At 51.1% G+C, this 18244-nt stretch overlaps 10 protein-coding genes across 10 annotated transcripts; 4 read left to right on the plus strand and 6 right to left on the minus strand.

Moving 5' to 3' along the window:
* Positions 1–52: 52 nt before the first annotated feature.
* On the plus strand, positions 53–896 carry HO173_008031 (uncharacterized protein; the record flags this gene model as incomplete). Its single annotated transcript, XM_037309931.1, has 2 exons — positions 53–132; positions 191–896. 2 exons carry the CDS (start codon positions 53–55, stop codon positions 894–896), a joined length of 786 nt encoding a protein of 261 aa, XP_037163228.1.
* A 1771-nt stretch (positions 897–2667) lies between these two features.
* HO173_008032 (uncharacterized protein) lies at positions 2668–4081 on the minus strand (the record flags this gene model as incomplete). The annotated part of the gene is made up of 2 exons (XM_037309932.1): positions 2668–3480; positions 3536–4081. 2 exons carry the CDS (start codon positions 4079–4081, stop codon positions 2668–2670), a joined length of 1359 nt encoding a protein of 452 aa, XP_037163229.1.
* A 543-nt stretch (positions 4082–4624) lies between these two features.
* HO173_008033 (uncharacterized protein) lies at positions 4625–5719 on the minus strand (the record flags this gene model as incomplete). Its single annotated transcript, XM_037309933.1, has 3 exons — positions 4625–5361; positions 5417–5516; positions 5582–5719. 3 exons carry the CDS (start codon positions 5717–5719, stop codon positions 4625–4627), a joined length of 975 nt encoding a protein of 324 aa, XP_037163230.1.
* A 258-nt stretch (positions 5720–5977) lies between these two features.
* Positions 5978–9637, plus strand: HO173_008034 (uncharacterized protein; the record flags this gene model as incomplete). Its single annotated transcript, XM_037309934.1, has 2 exons — positions 5978–6052; positions 6101–9637. The coding sequence occupies 2 exons, from the start codon at positions 5978–5980 to the stop codon at positions 9635–9637; spliced, it is 3612 nt and encodes a 1203-aa protein (XP_037163231.1).
* Positions 9638–9854: 217 nt separating this feature from the next.
* Positions 9855–10423, minus strand: HO173_008035 (uncharacterized protein; the record flags this gene model as incomplete). Its single annotated transcript, XM_037309935.1, has 2 exons — positions 9855–9866; positions 9917–10423. The coding sequence occupies 2 exons, from the start codon at positions 10421–10423 to the stop codon at positions 9855–9857; spliced, it is 519 nt and encodes a 172-aa protein (XP_037163232.1).
* A 512-nt stretch (positions 10424–10935) lies between these two features.
* Positions 10936–11875, minus strand: HO173_008036 (uncharacterized protein; the record flags this gene model as incomplete). The annotated part of the gene is made up of 3 exons (XM_037309936.1): positions 10936–11383; positions 11430–11513; positions 11562–11875. 3 exons carry the CDS (start codon positions 11873–11875, stop codon positions 10936–10938), a joined length of 846 nt encoding a protein of 281 aa, XP_037163233.1.
* Positions 11876–12048: 173 nt separating this feature from the next.
* On the plus strand, positions 12049–13726 carry HO173_008037 (uncharacterized protein; the record flags this gene model as incomplete). Its single annotated transcript, XM_037309937.1, has 2 exons — positions 12049–13203; positions 13319–13726. 2 exons carry the CDS (start codon positions 12049–12051, stop codon positions 13724–13726), a joined length of 1563 nt encoding a protein of 520 aa, XP_037163234.1.
* A 568-nt stretch (positions 13727–14294) lies between these two features.
* Positions 14295–15845, minus strand: HO173_008038 (uncharacterized protein; the record flags this gene model as incomplete). Its single annotated transcript, XM_037309938.1, has 4 exons — positions 14295–15023; positions 15091–15538; positions 15584–15671; positions 15722–15845. 4 exons carry the CDS (start codon positions 15843–15845, stop codon positions 14295–14297), a joined length of 1389 nt encoding a protein of 462 aa, XP_037163235.1.
* Positions 15846–16080: 235 nt separating this feature from the next.
* HO173_008039 (uncharacterized protein) lies at positions 16081–17022 on the plus strand (the record flags this gene model as incomplete). Its single annotated transcript, XM_037309939.1, has 7 exons — positions 16081–16107; positions 16165–16205; positions 16263–16275; positions 16446–16511; positions 16582–16624; positions 16682–16898; positions 16956–17022. 7 exons carry the CDS (start codon positions 16081–16083, stop codon positions 17020–17022), a joined length of 474 nt encoding a protein of 157 aa, XP_037163236.1.
* A 197-nt stretch (positions 17023–17219) lies between these two features.
* HO173_008040 (uncharacterized protein) lies at positions 17220–18188 on the minus strand (the record flags this gene model as incomplete). Its single annotated transcript, XM_037309940.1, has 2 exons — positions 17220–18069; positions 18121–18188. The coding sequence occupies 2 exons, from the start codon at positions 18186–18188 to the stop codon at positions 17220–17222; spliced, it is 918 nt and encodes a 305-aa protein (XP_037163237.1).
* Between the last annotated feature and the right edge of the window lie 56 nt (positions 18189–18244).

Consider the following 18244-nt stretch of genomic DNA (forward strand, 5'->3'; position numbering starts at 1 on the left):
CTGGTCGTTTCATTGAGGCCTGCGACCCTTTCCACATTCACAAAACTCCAGCATGAAGCTCCGCAGCGAGTCTCGCACAGTGGCTGCATCTGAGACGCCCATTGCCTTCATGCTTCCCGCTACTTATGCAATGTATGTCAAAGCCAAAACAATACTGCGATATGTCAAGCTGACCATTGTTTCACTCCAGCACTGTCAGCAACGCCTCCTCCCCTCTTTTCCGTCTACCTCAAGAGTTGAAAGATCGCATCTATCATTTCGTGTACGGAGGTCTGCACATTCATGTTGAGAACGATTACAATTCCGACCACTCAAGAATCCGCCTAGCTGTTTGCAAGTTTACTAAGCAACACAATATCAACGATTGTGCAGAGGAAAAGGGGCTTCACGTCGCTTCTCTGGTGACATGCCGCCAAATGTACCATGAGGCACGGAGCGTGTTATACTCCGCCAACAGTTTCATCATCTCTAGTCCTAGGTTAGTCGATTCGTTCATACGACGCCTCAATGATACCAGCTATGACCGCCTCGCAGTGCGGAGTATTCGCCTTCACGTTTACGTCCACGTCAGAAATGATGAACGCGAATGGGACAATACGTTTCGCTTCTTGACACAGAATCTGAAGAATCTTCGATACATATCCATCGATGTAGACGTATGCCCCTGGGAATATTTTTCCCCTATGACGCGTCAACACAATCCTACTTACGCAAAAAGGCTGTTCCTTCGGGACCTAGTGGAGTTCAAAAAGTTGCCGTTGAAGAAAGTCGAGCTTGTACTTGAAGGTTCTGATATTCTGGTAGGCAGGGCGCGTGAGGACAAATACATATGGACGAACGCTCGGAAGCAAGAATGGGTGCAAAGCATGAAGAGCAAGATGCTGGGCTCCGGTTGAAGATGAAGTGGTTTGCAAAGGGCGACTTAGTGGAGGAGCTGGGGTTCTGGGCTCTCATAAGATAGGCTGGGTCCCGGGGTCGATGTCATTTACAGCATGAAGAATCCGGTTTCATGGAAACACCAAATGACTGAAGCTAGTGTGTAAGCAGTGACTTCATGACTCCTCTTCCACCCTGTGAAACCTGAACGATCCAACACATCCCAACCTCCCAACAACACATCCTCCGACCCCCTCACATGCAAGCCCTTATGGCCCCTCGAGCACCAACGTAATGATAGCCTAGCACCGATCGAGCGCTCACTCCTCCACACCTTGACCCACCAACTCATCAATATCCCGCTCCCTTTCCCCCCCAAAAAGCCCCCCCCTTTTCCAGACAGAAAATCTCTTCCACATCCACCACGCATTTCACCCTCCCCAGAGCCTTTTCCCTTCCCTCCCTCACCCTCACCCCCGCCACTACCAGACCCATTCCCCGAACAACCGAGAGCGACGAAATGCAAAGCACCAACAACGACAGTCCCGCGGACGTCTCCATCACATACCCCCCAATACAGCCCTCGGCGACGGTCTCCCGTCCACCGAAAACACCGCCTAGACCCCCAACAGCTGCTGCTGCGTAATCGGTACTTTCAAACGCGCCCGACTGCTCGCGGACCAAAACAGTCACTATGTCGTAATCACAACGACAAATATGTTTGGAGGAATTGTCGATGTTAGGCGGGTTTTATGGAAATGAATGGGGCGGGGGTTCTGCGCGTGAGGAGGAGGATAATGGAGGCGCGGACAACGTCCGATGCTACCCTCGGGAACGAGCTTCGGTTCGGGCTGTTTCAACGACGTGGTGCAGCACGGGAATGATGCTTTGTAGGATGGATGAGATGTAGTTCTATCTAAGAGGTGTAGGAACCCCTCTGTATAGGCACTACTGTACACTGGGAACAATACTAAGCGTATTGACCCCCTAATCCGGTGGTATCTACCGGATGCGGTGAGGTGTGAAGAGTCCTTTATCCAATATGCTTGTGAGTTGTTGGGTGGGCACGTGTGGTTGGTAGAGGTCGGTGGGCTTGTTGCGAGCTGTTAGTTGAATCTTACGCGCAGCTTGATGATCCCCTTTGATGTTTCATGGATTGGCTTTTGCTTGGCAGTTGGTTTATTGGGAATACAGTGTACTATCGTTGTTTTGTACAATAGAGACTAAATCAAGTCCCACGGGGGCGCAAATGCTAGTAGTCAAATGGTGTGCTTTGCCATTGAATGATATACATCTTTCGCGTACGACCATTCGTACTCCAATAGCGCAAGCGAGAGGTGCCTATCGGAACGCGTTGTATCCCGTCTTCTCATGCCTACACTTGAACACAAGGCATGATCATCAAAGATACGAGCTGATCTATTGCCGACCGGGAACTAGAGTCATGGACTCAGATTCTCTCTGCCGGATGCTGCTCTCTTCTAGCTGTGTCCGATCTGTCATCATCCTCGGTGTCTGTGCGTCTGGTATCTAAGTTTGCGAGCGGGATGATGTGAGATGTTGAGTCAGCGTTTCCAAGATGTAGAGTCCCAGACGAGTCAGTGGTGGCCAATGCAAGGGGGTGGCGGAAACCAGTATTTAGAGCCCTTGAACACACCATCTGTATATCGATTAACTACGTGACCACTAGAAAGCGGCTGAGAACGCTTACTGATTTCTAGATTTATAAACTCGACGAGGCAAGGAGCCCAGACCAAAACCGCTAAAATCTGCCCAAAGCTCCAGGTAAAATTAGTGATCGATCCGCGCAAAATCACGGCGTACAGCCAAAGTTGATAGCCTAGCGACAGTGACCAGGTAATAGCAAACAGTCCCTGGCTCAATCGGTTTCCCTAACCCGCTCATGGGAAGGCGATCGCTCAAAGCGAATCGAGGCTGGCAGATCGACGCAAGTTTCGTGGCCCCCGGCAGGAAGCGATCTGATGATGTCCGGAGTTTCTTCGAGACACAGTATATCAACCACAGCAAGCTATGGGCCCACATCACCCAGATGACCTTATTGAGAGCTGTAGGATTGTGTCCAGAGTTTGAGAATAGATTGTTCGATCCACACCATGCTGTTGTCAAATTGGATGCGACAAAATCTCCGCAGTCTTGAAGGACTCCGTAGGCTGGATCGAAAGGTGTTGCATACCACGCGTTGGATGAGGCGGCTAGCATCCCGGTCGACAAGACGAAAACAATGGACGACAATAAGATCAAGTACCATGATTGCCGTCCGTACTGCGTGATCAGGGCCAAAGTGAGTATAGTCGGAACAAAGCCGTTAGTTGCTAGGGTAAAAAGAAGCCCCTCATCAAGCAGCTCAGGCGATGCAACCCATTTGATAGAAAAAAGTCCTCGTGCCGTAAAGACCAGGGCGGCAATTTGGACGGCTCCAGCGAAATAGCATTGGGTTATCTGGAAGTCTACCGTAGCCATCATCATTGCCTGGGTGTGCTTTTCTTGCCGGTGTCTGTTCACAAATGTCCACGATACGAGAAGAGACAGCAAGATTGCAGTCACGATTGCAAGGCTGGACTGAACGATGAGGGATACAAAGACCTAAAGTGCCTTGTCAGTGCCTGATTGCGGTAGAGGAAATGTTGCCAGAACACACCCCAATTCCTCCAAGATCTGCATCTAAAGTCCTGGGAGAGCACAAGTCCGCGAAGCATGGCTCTGCCTCCAATGGGTATTGAAATAGAGCAGTGGCACTGCAAGTGTTTGGAGTGGACCTACGGTCATCGGTAAAAGAGTGAGTTGCTGCGTAGAAGGAGGCAAAGCAGGCGACCAAATTGCGTTGGAGTTGGGCATTGTAGGTGCCAAGCGCTCCGTCTATAGTCCTTACAGTCTCTGTGGCAGATAGGTTCAAGCCCACAGCTTCGAATGGGGTTGTGACAGGAGATTGACCAGTAATATCAAGGCCAGCAGTCACCGTAGCCCACAGACCACAGGTTACAAGATTTGAAGGATGTTGGGGATCGAACAAGAGATATGTATAATCGCAGACCACCGAACAGTTCACAGCTTCGCCTCCTATGCTGCCGCCATAGCAAGGTTGGATTGGCGGTAATGCTGCAAAGGGGTCAGTGTGGCCGGAAGCAGGACTCCTTATAGCAGTGCCGTAGTCGAACCAAGGCTGCAAAGAGGAATTGGACAGCATCGTCAGCCTAATGAACGAATATTGCGATGGTCTCGAAAACGCTTGTAATTATTTGCTTAGAAGAAAGCCACGACAACTATTATTGCTCACTTGGCGACAACAGCATAAATCAAGTCGTGGCTGTATTCTTCACCTTGATACTGGCACGCATAAAGAAAGCTACCATTGAGGAAGGCCGCATCGATGGGATTGAGATTGCTCACAAGGAATCCGGGTGTGACACACAGGAATAAAGTGGTAGGATTTCGGATAGTCGGGCCAAGGTTGATCTTTCCCAAAGCCAGAGATGCTTGCGAAGACCTCGCTCGCAAAGATGTGGGGACCATCCAATAGCTATCTGCTGCGCAGCACTCGCATAATGCAACACGTCATTAGATGCGATGCGATGCGATTCAAATTTTGATTTATAGCGAACCCCTAGTATACTCCTTCGATCAGGAATCGCTCTCGTGTAAGGATGCTTCGCGGAGCTTTCCCTATTTCCCACTTCACAAGATCACAGCCATGCCAGAAGCTTTGAGCATCAACCAATATCATTGTTAATCAATAGTCATAGAACCCCTTTCCACACTTCTTGCCTACCCACCCTGCATCTACCATCTTCCGTAACAACACTGCGGGCCTATACTTCCCATCTCCTGTCTCCTCATGTAGCACCTTCATTATCGCTAAACATGTATCAACGCCGATAAAATCAGCCAACTGTAGGGGTCCCATCGGCACATTCGTCCCGTTCTTCATTATGTTATCGATATCTTCTTTCCTTCCTACGCCCGTCTCGAGACAAATAATTGCTTCGTTGATGTAGGGCATCAGTATGCGATTGGCAAGGAAGCCCGGTGAGTCGGCAGATTGTGACGGGATCTTGCCCATGCGTTTGCAGAATTCAACGGCTGTTTCCCGGGTCTCAGGAGATGTTTGCAGCCCACTTATTATTTCAACCCCTTTTAGTATAGGCACAGGGTTCATAAAGTGTGTGCTAACTACCCGAGACGCGGCGGCGAGATCTGTAGGATTGTCCGGTGTTGTGGTTGCAGAGGCTATTTTGGTGATGGAGATGGAGGATGTATTGGTCGCGAGGATGGCATGCGGTGGCGCTATCTTGGCAAGCTGAGAGAAGATATCTGTTTTTAATGAGGGTATCTCAGGCACAGCCTCGATTACGAAGTCGACATTGGAGAGGTCTTCCATTTTGGTAGTAGGCGACAGAAGGGAGCGGGCGGAATCTGCGTCTGACTGGGAGATCCGGTTTTTGAACACACCCTTCTCCAAAAGCTTCTCTACAGCTCCTGTCAGCGGAACCACCAGTATGCTCGTCTTTTGATGATATTGTACCTGCAAATTTCATCCCTTTGTCCAGCGATGCTTGCGAGGTATCTACCAAAGTCACTGGCACTCTCGCCTTCTGTGCTGCCACAAGTGCGATGCCTAGCCCCTGATCTCCTGGAATCAGCCCTCAATGCCCATCTCAGAACCCAGCGTGCGTTTGCTTCTGCCTACCATTTGCCCAGCTCCGACTACTCCCAGTCGTTTGACTTCCGCTGCTGCCGCAAGACTTGAGCTCGTACTGAAGGAGTGTCGATTGACATTGCTGGCTAGATTGGCCAATTGCCGACCGGCGAGGAGGGATGTAGACATCTTAAAATATTAAAGGCGATTACCTAATGGCCACCCGAGTACAACAGTGAGGATTGAATGCTCAGTTGAGGCAGAATTCTCGGTGTCTTCGTGAGGTTGAAGCTAGTGGAGAAAGCTGGGGGGGACGGCTTAGCAGGGATCTTCATGCCTCGGCAAACGCGTCTTAAGATTAGCGTCCGTCGCGTCTCCAGAATCGCGCTGGGCCTTGGCACCTTGACATTCATTGCCTTTCCTATGTAACCAGGCACCAGCAACGCAATGGAGCTCGAAGAGGCTTCTCAAAGTACTGTGGACCCAGAAGTCCGGGCGTATGTTTACAGTCTTGTCTCCGCCGTCAGTTGAAATCTCCCAAAATGATTTTCAAAGCTAACGACACAACAGCTTGGTGGGACGGCGGCCGACGAAGACGGCCGCTATGTGCTTGGAGACGACGCGTTGGCATGTCTCAAGGATCTCAGGAAGTGGTTGAAACTACACGATGAGAAGGCAAACCGATTGGATGTGGCAAGGTGTCTTGCGGAAGCGAATCTGGTCAAAGGAGATTTACTGGAGATCCTGTCAGCGTGGCCAGACTCAGCAACGGAAGACAAGATCAAGTCAAAGATTGCGCTGGCATGTCTGGAACTGCTGGTACCCTTGACATGGCCAATTGAGAAGAACGACATTCAGATGACTGTGAACCACCATCGCCATGTACCATACCTTCAACTAGCACAGACATCATACAAGCGCGCAATACTCGAACATGAGTCCGCGACAGTGCTGCGAACAACGGTGCGCATTGGTCTGCCCTCGATCGCTCTTCCAATGGGTGAGCGAAGCTCTCGTGATGAAGGAATCATCAAGCTTCTCTTGTACTTCTTCAGAAACGTTGCCATGATCTCTCCGCCGCAGAACCTGCCAAACGAAGGTAAGGATGGCGAAGTTTCAAGATCTGCTACCGTCGAGGCCTTCCACCGCCAGGATGTCCTTGCTTTACTTCTCACAATCTCTTCGAACATGGGCGAAGACTTCAATACACAAGATACGGTTATTATGGAGGTGCTCTTCCATCTCCTTAAAGGCGTGGACGTGGAGAAGCTATTCATGGACAAGAAACAATTCAAGTCCAGGAACGAAGATGAACTTAAGTCCTTGTTGGCACAAGAAGCTGGCATGCATAGAAGCTACGCAAAGAACGCCCCCACAAGACACAACCGATTTGGAACCATGATCTGGGTCAAACGTGACGACGCAGGGAAAGTCTCCACAGTGTCGGGCCAGGACGTATTGAAGGACAGTCAGCAAGCCCTGTCAAAGATGGACCAGACAAAGAAATGGAACAAGCCCAAGCAGCGAGTCAAGAACGAAGAGCCAGCTTACGACCGCTTTGACATGCCAGTGCCATTGACGGAATCTGCGAGTACTCATCTCCGTGCCTTTGTGGAAGAATTTCTCGATTCCGGCTTCAACCCTTTGTTCAACCACATTCGAAAGGCCATCGAACGAGAAGCCGAGCGGGTGCTTGAGGCCCAGCAGCAACAATTCTTCTACCTGGTCTCCTGGTTCCTCGAAGCTGAACGTGTGCGGCGCAGGAAGAAGAAAGAAGCAAAGAAGAGAACAAGGGACAAGAAGCTGGAAGAGACCTTCGAGGCCGACAGCTTCGCACTAATAGCCACTGTTCTGAATCAGGAATCTTTCATCCTTCTCAACCGTTTCATGCAAGATCGTCTGGATTTAAAGTCATGGCGAGAGGTCCAAGCAGGTATGCGATGCTTTACCCAAATTCTCCTGATTGTCCAAGACATGGCGGAGTCACCGCTTGAGGAAGACCAGGAAATTGCAGAGAACATACAAAACCGTATCTTCTACGAAGAGACAACGCATGACAGAATCATCGCTATCCTCCGTGGCTACAAAGATCAAGGCTTCGGATACCTAGACTCCTGCACCGAGCTCTCACACGTCTTCCTACGCATACTTGAACGCTACTCTCGAGAGAATGTCGACCTGCAAGTGCGATCACGTCGGAGGGCGCGAAAATCAAAGAAAGCTACTGTAAAACAGCGTCAACAGACTGATGGAGATGACGAAGATGAAGCCTCTGAGATGGAAGATGTCGCCGAAGCGGAGCGAGTGTCTCGGGAACGCAAGTTCGACTTCACACGCTTCTCCACCAAATTCATGACTCAAGCCTGCATAGATACTTTCGTCTCCTTCACCAAATACTATACCGATCTGGACACCGAGCAGTTAAAACGTGCTCATCGATTTTTCTACCGCGTTGCCTTCAAGCAGGATCTCAGCGTCATGCTCTTCCGACTCGACATCATTGCTTTGTTCAATAAGATGATTAAGGGACCTGAGGGTCTTGACTCAGCTGGACCAATGTTCAGGGAATGGGATGAGCTGGTAAGGCAACTGGTCAAGAAGATGATCAAGAAGCTCGAGCAGAGACCAGAGTTAGCAGTCGAACTGCTCTTCAGCAAAATCAACTCCACGACCTACTACCTCGAATACGGCTATGACAAGCAGACCACTTCCTCCAAACCCAGACCACCAGCTGCCCTAGAAGTGCGAGGGTCGATGACCACCGAAGAGCAGATCGGCGTCATAGTAGCAGTTCTTTACGACAACAAAATTGATCAGGTCGACTGGGTGTCCAGAACGCTCTCCTCCGCAGCCGAGGAGCGTCAATCCTGGGAATCTGAAGCCTTAGCTCGGCAAACTCAATCCCAATCCCGCCCTGAGCCCGGCTCAGAAATACCAGCAGACCAGGCCGAGACCACCTCCAAAGCGCCCTCAATAATCGTCACACCAGACACCGACTCTCTTCGCACCGCCATCTTCAAAGAAGCCAGACTCCGTCTCCTGATGACCCTCTCTGGCATGGAACGTTTGGGCATCGAAGACGAGCTCAACGCTACCTGGATTATCCCTTCTTCTCTCACCTCTGCAGAACTCCGCCATACGCACGAAACAATAGAGCAACACCGCAAGAACCCCGTCTTCGAATACGGTGACGATGACCCCTTGTCAGCCGAAGAACTGCTTCACCGTAAGCCTGCCGAAAAAGGTAAGAAAGCAGAGTACGACGATGACTCCGAGGGCGACGGTATCGTCAGCGATAATGACGCAGAGAACGAGTTCCTCTTTCCCTTCAGCGGTCCCGTCGACAGACCCAATGCTCATCACAGGGCCCTCGACGCACTCAAAGCCAAGCGCCGAAAGCGCCGTCACTCTGACCCTATGGAACTCGACGACGAGACTCTAGAAGCAAGACGCAAAGCGAGGGACAAAGCGGACCGGGAGAAGGCGAGGAAAGTCAAGAGTGCTGAGTTCATAAGGGACAGCGATGATGAAAGCGATGAAGAGCGTGATCGAGCATTCTTTGCAAGGGAGGAGATGCGAAGAGGGGGGCAGAGGGAGAAAATTAGGGAGGCCTTTGCGGCGGGGAGGGTGAAGAAGAATATTGAAGGTGAGGCTGTGAAACCTGCAGCAAGAAGCACGAAAGCGAGCAGGAAGAGGAAGAGTGCTGGTGGTAGGGGAGAAAGCGGGAGGAAGAGGAGGAAGGAGGATAGTGGCTCGAGCGATGACGGAAGTGACAATGACGAGAACATGGCTACGGACAATGGTTCTTCCTCACCAGCTCGCCGTGCCGAGTCAATTTCAAGTGCAGAAAGTGAGGACAAAGTCACACCGCTATCCTCGCCTCCGCTTGTTGGTCTATCCTTATCATCGAACGGAGCCGGAGATCCAGTACATCTCGAGTCTTCCCCCTCTGAAGAGGGCGCCGCAAAGGTTCCTGCAATGGCTTTGGATGCAAGGGATGGGGAGGAGAACGGAGAGAATGAGGAAGATGAGGAAGATGACATCTGGATATCCACAGCTAGGAGAAGGGGGCGGGTTGCAGTGCTGGAGGATAGTGATGATGAATAAGATGGATTATTATTCACGTTGACAGGGCATACTGAAGGGTCTTCGGCCTTTCGAATAGGACTCGTGTCAAGATAGCAACTGTACAACACAGAATTTAGAACTTGACTCCTATCCAAGCTGAGGACGATGCTTGTACATACTGCGGCTGGTCTCCTGTACAAAAAAGCGCCTTGTTTGCTCCTCCAGACGCCTTCGAGTTTGCCTTCACTTCTTCAACTCATTCTTCCACCTGCAAAATTGTCAGTCTCGGATAGCCAGTTATTGGGCGCAAGTACCGACCAATCTCCTGTTCTTTTTAACGTCCACCCCTACAGAGCACTTCAACTTCTTGATCCTGTGCTCACAACCGTCGGCAATGTCCGCCCAAGCACAGAACCAATCAATAGCGCTGACACTTCCATCGCGATAGTAGGGCACGTCAAGATCACAGTCGAGTCGCAGCGCATGACTGCAGATGTTCACTGAGGTAGAAGTGAAGGAGCATCCATTTCGGATAGTGGTTTTCCCAACGGAAGTAGTCGTCGAGGAGCGGTTCGTAGTGGTACTCGTCGAAGTCGAGACTCGAATGAGTTGACTCCGGCACTTGGTCCGATTCGTATTTCCAATAATGCCAGTTGCGGTATCCGTAGGACTGGGGGAGCCGCTTGTCGAGAGCTTTAAGCTCAGCCTGCACGGTGAAGGGATTGAGTGGGAACTTTTGGAAGTAGGGTTGCGTTTGTGAGGAGCGACAGACGTAGACAATCCAAGAAAGACGGTCTGGGCATCTGACCAGACCGAGTAGAGCATGACACTGCTTCGAAGTCACAGCGAGCGACTTCTTATCGAAAGGAATAGAGATAGCTCCCGATCTCTTGAAACATCTCAGGCGGGAGGTTTTCCAAAGAAGCCATCTTGGAGCTCTCTATAGCTGGTTAGCCAAAGCGGTGAATGCCGATGAAGATTAAATAGGGAGTTGTGGGGTCGAGAGCACAGGGAGGAAGACGTTAGATGTATAAAAAGTAAATAAGACTCCCGGTCAAGAATTGAATGGGCTTATCCTAGATTCGATCTAAGGTCAAGCGGTTATGTCGTAGACGAGCAGGTGGTAGCTTCAGGGAGTTGATGTTACAGAAGATAGATTCAAAGGAGGATGACAGCGAAAGCGTGTCGAGGAGCGATGTTCAACTTCTGGAGATGGTGCTATATCAAGGGCTGCAATCCTGGCATCGTACCCAAGTCAACTCAAAGAGAGTGGGCTAGGAGCATTGATTCGGTATTTGTTGTATTCTTTACCACGATGCGAGCTCGACGACAATATCCTAGTAAGGCACCACAACCTCTCCATATCTAGCTCTCACATCCACCGTAACCCGTACCTGGCGGGTATTGCCCTGATCAAATCTCAGCAAACGTTGGCCCATTTCCCTACGAAGAGTGCCAAGCACTGACCCAAGACGCATGACTCTGCTTGCAAATGCTGCGACTACGGGCAGTAAGCCTTTGATTTTACATAGAATCATGGGGACATCATACTTGTTTCTTGCGATGAGAGCAGCAATGCAATCTCCACAGAGGGAAGCATGTCTCGTGTGTCCGTGGATGAGACAGCGGTGTCTTGCCCACACGAAAGCATCGCCACATGGTACGGGGCCGATCACGATGGTGAGGCATCTGGAAGCTTCCGAGAGGGTGCCGAGCTCTGGGGGGTCGAGATTGCTGATGATCTTGCAAAGAACCTCGTTGGGAAGATCTTCTAGGCGCGTTGATCTGGAAGACGTTAGTACTGAGTTGATGTGTTATAGCAACGACTGACGGTGTATGAGCTTTATCCACTTTAGATATGCTGACATGTCCTAGCTGAGCGGCAATTAGCTCACTGAAAAGCTCCTGCTCGGAGCTTCTAGATATTAGTCCTGAGTTTGGAAGCAGAAACATTTGAACTGACTTCGTAGTCTGGAGGATTCCTTTGCCCGCGGCTTCTTCAAGAATGGCCGCTTGATCTTTCTTGAGATACTTGTAAGAAGAAGTTCCAGTAGCTTGACGCTTCCCTTGGCCGCCCCTTCTTCTGCGCTGCTTGATCTCATATAAAATCTGTTCCTCAATGGAGTAACCGCCCCAAGGAGGTTTCTTCAGAGCATGACAGTAGCATTCCGAGTAATCGTGCTCCTTCATTTTTGCTGCCAATTCCTCCTCATCCTTCTTCTCCTTGAGTCTCTGCTTGACCGCCTCATTCCAAGTAGGCCCCTTGAAGGGAGACATCGTTCAGTAGTGTGATTGTGCTTCAACGGAAACTCCGTAAACACATACAAAATCATAGCTCTTAGCCGCCGTAGCGAAGCGAGCTTGCCGCCCATAGTGCTGATATCACACTCTTTCACACAAGGTTTACCATCTTTCCAGCCAGCCCAGCTTGCTCCACATTGCTTTCCAGTATGGCTACTCAACCAGAGGGCGTGGCTTACACCGTCAATGATCATCATAATGAACAGCATATACCAAACCGTCCACAGACAAGCCAGCGAAAATCCTCCTTCTCAGAAGCCCTCACCAAAATCACCTCAAATACCTTCAATAGACGGCGTACAAATACAGGTATCCCAAGCTCTACTTCTTCAATTGCCATCAACCACCATTCTCGCATACCAACTCCAGCGGGCATCGACCGTAGCACCTCATTCTTCAGCACCCTTAACACCTTTGCTTCCAAGTCCACCACATCTACGAGCGAGGAAAGCCCACAGCCACCCCTCACCAGACGCTCTCGCAAGATCTCTGAACGTTTAGCTCAGACTCCATTCTTCAGTCACCAGCATCAGCAACAGTGCGCCTTGACACCTAGAAATAACCGCGAATCAAGCGTCAAAATCGAGCAACGAGGCCTAATGCAGCCAGTTCATCCGCCGCTGCCTCGCAGCAACACGATCGGTAACCTCGGCCAGAGCCAACAGAGCTCACCTCACACGCCTGGCTTCATGCGTCCGACAACCAGCAGCGCTCGTCGTAGCAGCACAATGGGACGCAGTAATACCGCAGCACCTAGCAGCATGGCGGGGGGTAGCAATATTGCAGTGCAATGCCAGAGGAATTCTTCTCTACGTACCATCACAGGCTCCAGCACTCCGAGCAAGACCCCAACACAGGCACGTCAAGTCCCAGCCGACGCGTTCCCCGCCCGTAACGACAGTCTCGTATCTGCTCCCAGCATGACAGACGGGCCAGGGCCAGCTTTCGAATCAGAGACTAACTCAACTGATTACAGCGATGGGGCGAATTTTCAGGTCACTAATCAGCATGCTCATGAGATAGTTATGACCAAAGAGAGCGATAACGGTAAGCCCAAGGCATCGGCTGACCATATGTATCAAATTCGCCGAGGTCCTCAAGCCAAAGACGCCAAGAGAGGCATCTTGAAGTCCAACAACAAGAACCACAATCTCAGCGAAGATCTCAGCAACCTCTACGTCGACGGCGAGGTGGATAGCAGCAAGGGGGAGCGCGATATCGATGAAATGAAGGCTCGCAGCGATCAAGGTACACTGGAGTATTCAGAACGTACAGGATCTCCTGAATCTTCGAACCCGCGTTTGGTAAGGATCTTCCCCACTCCACTCATTCTTATCCCCTTGCATCCTCTCCTCGTTGTGACCCCTCTGAAACCCCCTTCCCCCTAGTTCCTCCCAGCTAATGCACCACCACCGCCAGATCCATGAAGCCCAGGCCCCCATGTGGTGGCTAGGCCGCTACACGGCCCTCTCAGACCGTTTCCGCACCAGTGCCCTTCCCTCCCCGCCCTCTTCGCCCTCCAGACCCCAATCCTCTAAAACCGAATTCTCCTCTATGAACGAACCCTCTCAAACTGGGCTTACCTCAGCCTCCAGCTCCAACGCAAACCACCCCATGCATGACACGGATCGCCGCAACCGCCGCGTCTACATCCACCTGCGCTCTCTCTGCACGACCGAGGAGGCGCGCGCCAGCTTGGACGAATTCAAGGGGATCATGGAAGCGAGGGAGAAGAAGATAGCAGCGGGTTCGCAAGGCAAAACTGTGAAGGAAAAGCAGGGGTGGTTGGAGGGGTTGATGGGGAAGAAGAAAAAGGGGGAGAAGTGACGATCATGCATGGTAACAAGGAAACGGATTAGTGTTATAAGCCTCGCGGTAGTAAAGGTTTCAGCGCATCTTACGACTCGACGGTGTCGTGCCGATGTTCGCGCATAGCAAGCGAGGGGGTTTCAACGCATGATACATGATACGAAGGCATGCAGGTCACCGCAATGCATAATGAGAAAGGCGCGAACCGCAACGCACAACGAGATAGCTTTCTTCCATACTTACTGGTGCATTCTTAAGTCATACATTCAACCCGGAGAGACGACCACTTCATATGCTGTCATGCATACCTGTGATCTGCTCCTGCCGGCGGCTTCCTGCTTTGCTAGCCCTGCAGTCATCATTCTTGCCAGCATCTCCGGCGTCGATCTTCCAGTGGACAGCCGCGATATTTGACCCGGTCCATGTAGCCTTACGCCATGGACCTGCATCGAGGCAGTTGTCTCACTGTTCGGCCCGATTTGCCTGAAGACTTGTAGATCCTTCCCACTTACCAACCTTCAACGGCATATCTTTGCCCGCCAAATGCTATGACAATTCTCTTCGTTGCAGCATGGATTCTTCCCTCTCATCCTCCTTTCCCGGACTTGTTTCTCAAATAAGCAGCCACCTGCTCATGCCTCGTGACGAAGAACTTCCTCTGCCCCTCATGCTTCCACACCAAGACACCGATCTCCTCCGCATACCGACAAGGTGCTTGGAACTCCGCCTGGCTATTGAAGTCTTTGAACAGAAACCCAACCGTCGCTTTCATTCTATCCCCTTCCAATTGCCATAGACGTATTTGATCGACCACCGTAGGCGGGAGGACGGGCTGATTCTTTGCCATCTGAGGATGCGCATGAGTAGTAAGGTAGCTAATTATTTGGTCGCTTGTGATGCCCATGCTGACAGCTCGGCGGATGGATTCGCGGGTTACTTTCCCAGCGACCATGTTGGGATAGCGAGTTATGAGGCGGGCGAAAAGCTGGAGGATGGCGATTTGGAGATTGGAAGAGGTGTAGGCGTAAACACGGTAGTTGGTTTCGATTACGATGAAGCCCCGATTGTTGTCTGCGGGGGAGGCGAAGGAAGAAGACCGTAAGCCACCGGCGTCGGAGGTGAGGGTGGTGGCCAAACGAGTTGGGTAGAAGTAGCTGGAGTCAGGAGAGGCTTGGTAGACGATGCCGAAATCACCAAGATCCTCCAGCATATTGGCTTGAGTCTGCGTGAGATTGGCTTTACTGTAGGGAAGGCCAAGTTCAAGGGAGCCGAGCATGAAAAGGAAAGCGAGGACGTCGACTTCATCCATGTTCAGCTAGTGGGCAAACGTCAGCGCAATTGCTCGTGGAGAAAAAGAGCCCAGAGGATGTAGCAGGACTTACGCTTTCCGCATTTTGCAAATAGAGTATGAGCATCGTCCAGACCTGAGCATTGACTTCTTGGAGTATGAACGCAAAGCCATCTTTTGTAATATCCACCGTCTTGCCCCTGGCTTCAACCAGTCTGCCAGATGCCAATAGTATCTTGACTCCTTGACTGAGCGTGACCCCTTCACTTGCGACATTCATGCCCGTGCTGCCAACCATGTATCCCAGAACGCCTTCCCACTGTCTTCTAGCAAACTCATCGAGGTCTGCTATCGACATAGTATCTTCCTCTGACGTGCTATATGGTACCCCAAATGAATGATGATTTCCACCTCCTGTCAACGCAAGCCGTAGAGACGCCGCAAACGGGTTCGTCAGAGCGTATGCTCGCGGCTTCCCTGGGTTCGTTGCAGCCGCTAGAATGTGGAGTCTTTCAAGAAGATTGACCGCGTTATCTCGTTCTCTTCAAGAAGTCAGATTCGTCGCAAAGAATAGTATTCTTGCGTACCGTCTCCCATCTGGGCGCACCCATGCCTCCAGATCTGTGACTGGCATAGGGTGGCTAATGTACAGCAGGGCCATTACAAAGCTCTTGGCTAAGCTTATCAGCACCAACAAGTAAGCCTTCATCTAATTTACAGCATACCCAAATGTGGCAGCATGCGCCTGAAGATGGCGAGCGCAGTGGAGGGCTGCTTGTATAGGCGGTTAAATGTAGTACCTGGAAGACCCTCCAGGTACTCAAATGATCGAAGAGAGGACGCCGACATAGTGTCAATAGCAGACTTGAGTCGTCTCTTCGATGTCGTCAGATGTTACCTGTCTATCATGGCGGAAGCCTTGGATTGTGAGAGTGGAGAAAGATTCGCGAGGGCGCATGAGTCACCACAAATCGCAAAGGTTTTCCCCGTTGCTACCCTGCGCTCGGACCAACCTCCGCACCATGATTGACTACAATCTCTACCTTTTGCATTAGCGTGGACTGAGCTGTGCGATTGATGAGGGATGGCAGCTCTTAAATTCGTAAGATCGGTATGCAATAGCCTTCTGCGGTCATCTAACCGTGGGCGCTGAGCTGACACGAGCAAGGTGTGGGAAGCCTTTAGGCAAAACTCTGGTTTAGAACCCAGGTAACGCCGCCTTGGGAAAGCTCCCGGGGGTTCATGCTGATAGGACCCTTATGGAAGGCTGCTTGACGGAGTATGTTGTTCTACGTTGTGCCAATTTCCTGCTCGGCTTTATGATAATTCTGTTCCCATCGGCATGAAACGAAAATAATGGCATATCTGCCTCTCTGCTGCGGTCTCCGTCGAGCACTATCTTCCTTGTCTTCATGGTTCTGCGTAGAATTCTGTCTGACTACCTGCCAGCTCCGAGTCACAGCTGCCCGACCAGGAACCGTTAACTTCGAGCTCGAAATCCAGAAGGAGCACACTGTACGATTGTTCCCAGCACTTGCCTTCCTCCCTCTTCCAGACCTCCCCCGCTAACACTAGCTCTCGTCAGAACCGTCTCGGCATCCTCCATGGCGGTACAATTGCAAGCATGGGTACCTCCCTCTCCCAACTTCTTCCCCATAGCTTCCACTTACAGCTCCATGTACTAGTCGACCTTGGAGGCTCATTAGCCGTTGCCTCCAAAGGTCTCTTCTCCACTGGCGTTTCCACCGACCTCAATGTCACGTACATAAACTCTGGCGGCAAGGTTGGGGATACTCTACGTGCAGAAGTCACATGCGATAAATTTGGGAAGACGTTGGCGTTCACGAGTATAAGGTTCTTGAACGGCAGAGATGAGTTGGTTGCGAAGGGAAGCCATACGAAGTGAGTGATGCTTTCGGCGTTCGGAGGAAGAATGCTAATGAGCTGGTGAATGGGTAGATATGTGGCACTGGCATGGAAGGATGAGAACAACATTGTAGAAGAATTGTCCCCCCGAAAAGGATGATTGAGACAACGGTCTTGATTGTTTATTCCAGCTATTCTTGGAGATGTGTCGGAGTACAGTAGTAGCAAACGTGCCTTCCCCTTCTAGCTTCCATAAAGGCGCCTAAGACCCACGGTGCCTTTCTTGGTTGAATGGCAGTTATGGGCCCGGTTGCTATCGCTCATTCGAAACTTCAGCCGCTGGTGGGGCATGAAGTCTCAAATTTTTGGTTCAAGAAGGGCTTCCCTGGCGTAACGTGCCCACTCCTTTTTCTCGTCCAAAGTCCAGCGGTATTCTGCCTCGTGATTTTTCCAGTACGGTGAGGTGGTACCAATGTGCTGTTCCTCGGTTCCCTGGTCACTGATCACCATCGTCGCGGTCTTCAGCGGCAGCTTCTTGAGCGCGAGGACATGAGAGATGACATTGTTTGACCAGCTTGTTCCTTCTTTTCTCAATTCTGCCTGATTTCGGGGCCCTAGGCAGAAATGCCAGGCGCACCAATCAACGTCAATGCTGATGTTTTGAAGCCCCTTGAGCAGCTTTGCGCCAGTCGAGACTGCCCTTCCCCACGAATTCTCAAAGGTAGTCTCATACACCATCTCAAGGAATAGGCTGCGGACCGCCAGATGGTTGTCATTGCTGCCTTGTGCCAGCGATACAACAAATTTTTGAAGCGTCTCTGGGTCGTTACACGAGAAAGTATTTGTCGCATGTGGGATATGATGAGCTTCATTGTATATCTGGCGGCAGCATCGCAATAGACTTAGGCTCAAAACCTTTGGCCCCTCTTCCCTATCAGGGAAGGTTGCGCCCTTCTGAAAGCGACAGCAGTTATGGCGGCCCTCGTTTGCTGGGGCGTACCACTGGTGGGTACTTTCACCGTCGAAGTTCTCCTGGGCCTCTTCCTCCGAGATCGAGGCGCGACAGATGGTGTTCTTGAACATAGCCGTTCCTTCATCGGAGTTCTGGATGATGTGAACAAGATTGTCGCCGAACGTGTATCTGTAGATGAGGTTTTTGACCTCTAGCGGGAGCCTCAAGAGGGGCGATGAGGCGTTGTGCTGGGCACTAGAAAGGTCAGCTTCAGATCCGTACATCAAGTATGTAACCATAACTGACATAGCTGACTTGGCTATCGGATTGATATCGACGACACCGTCGACGTGAGTGCCGTTGCGTAGTTTCATCTTGGGTAATCAGTGCACAGGACTCAGACCTTTGCCGACCAGAGGTGTAGGAAAGG

The sequence above is a fragment of the Letharia columbiana genome, assembly GCF_014066305.1.
Source record: "Letharia columbiana isolate WasteWater2 chromosome Unknown Sc0000027_s0, whole genome shotgun sequence".
Lineage (NCBI taxonomy): Eukaryota > Fungi > Ascomycota > Lecanoromycetes > Lecanorales > Parmeliaceae > Letharia > Letharia columbiana.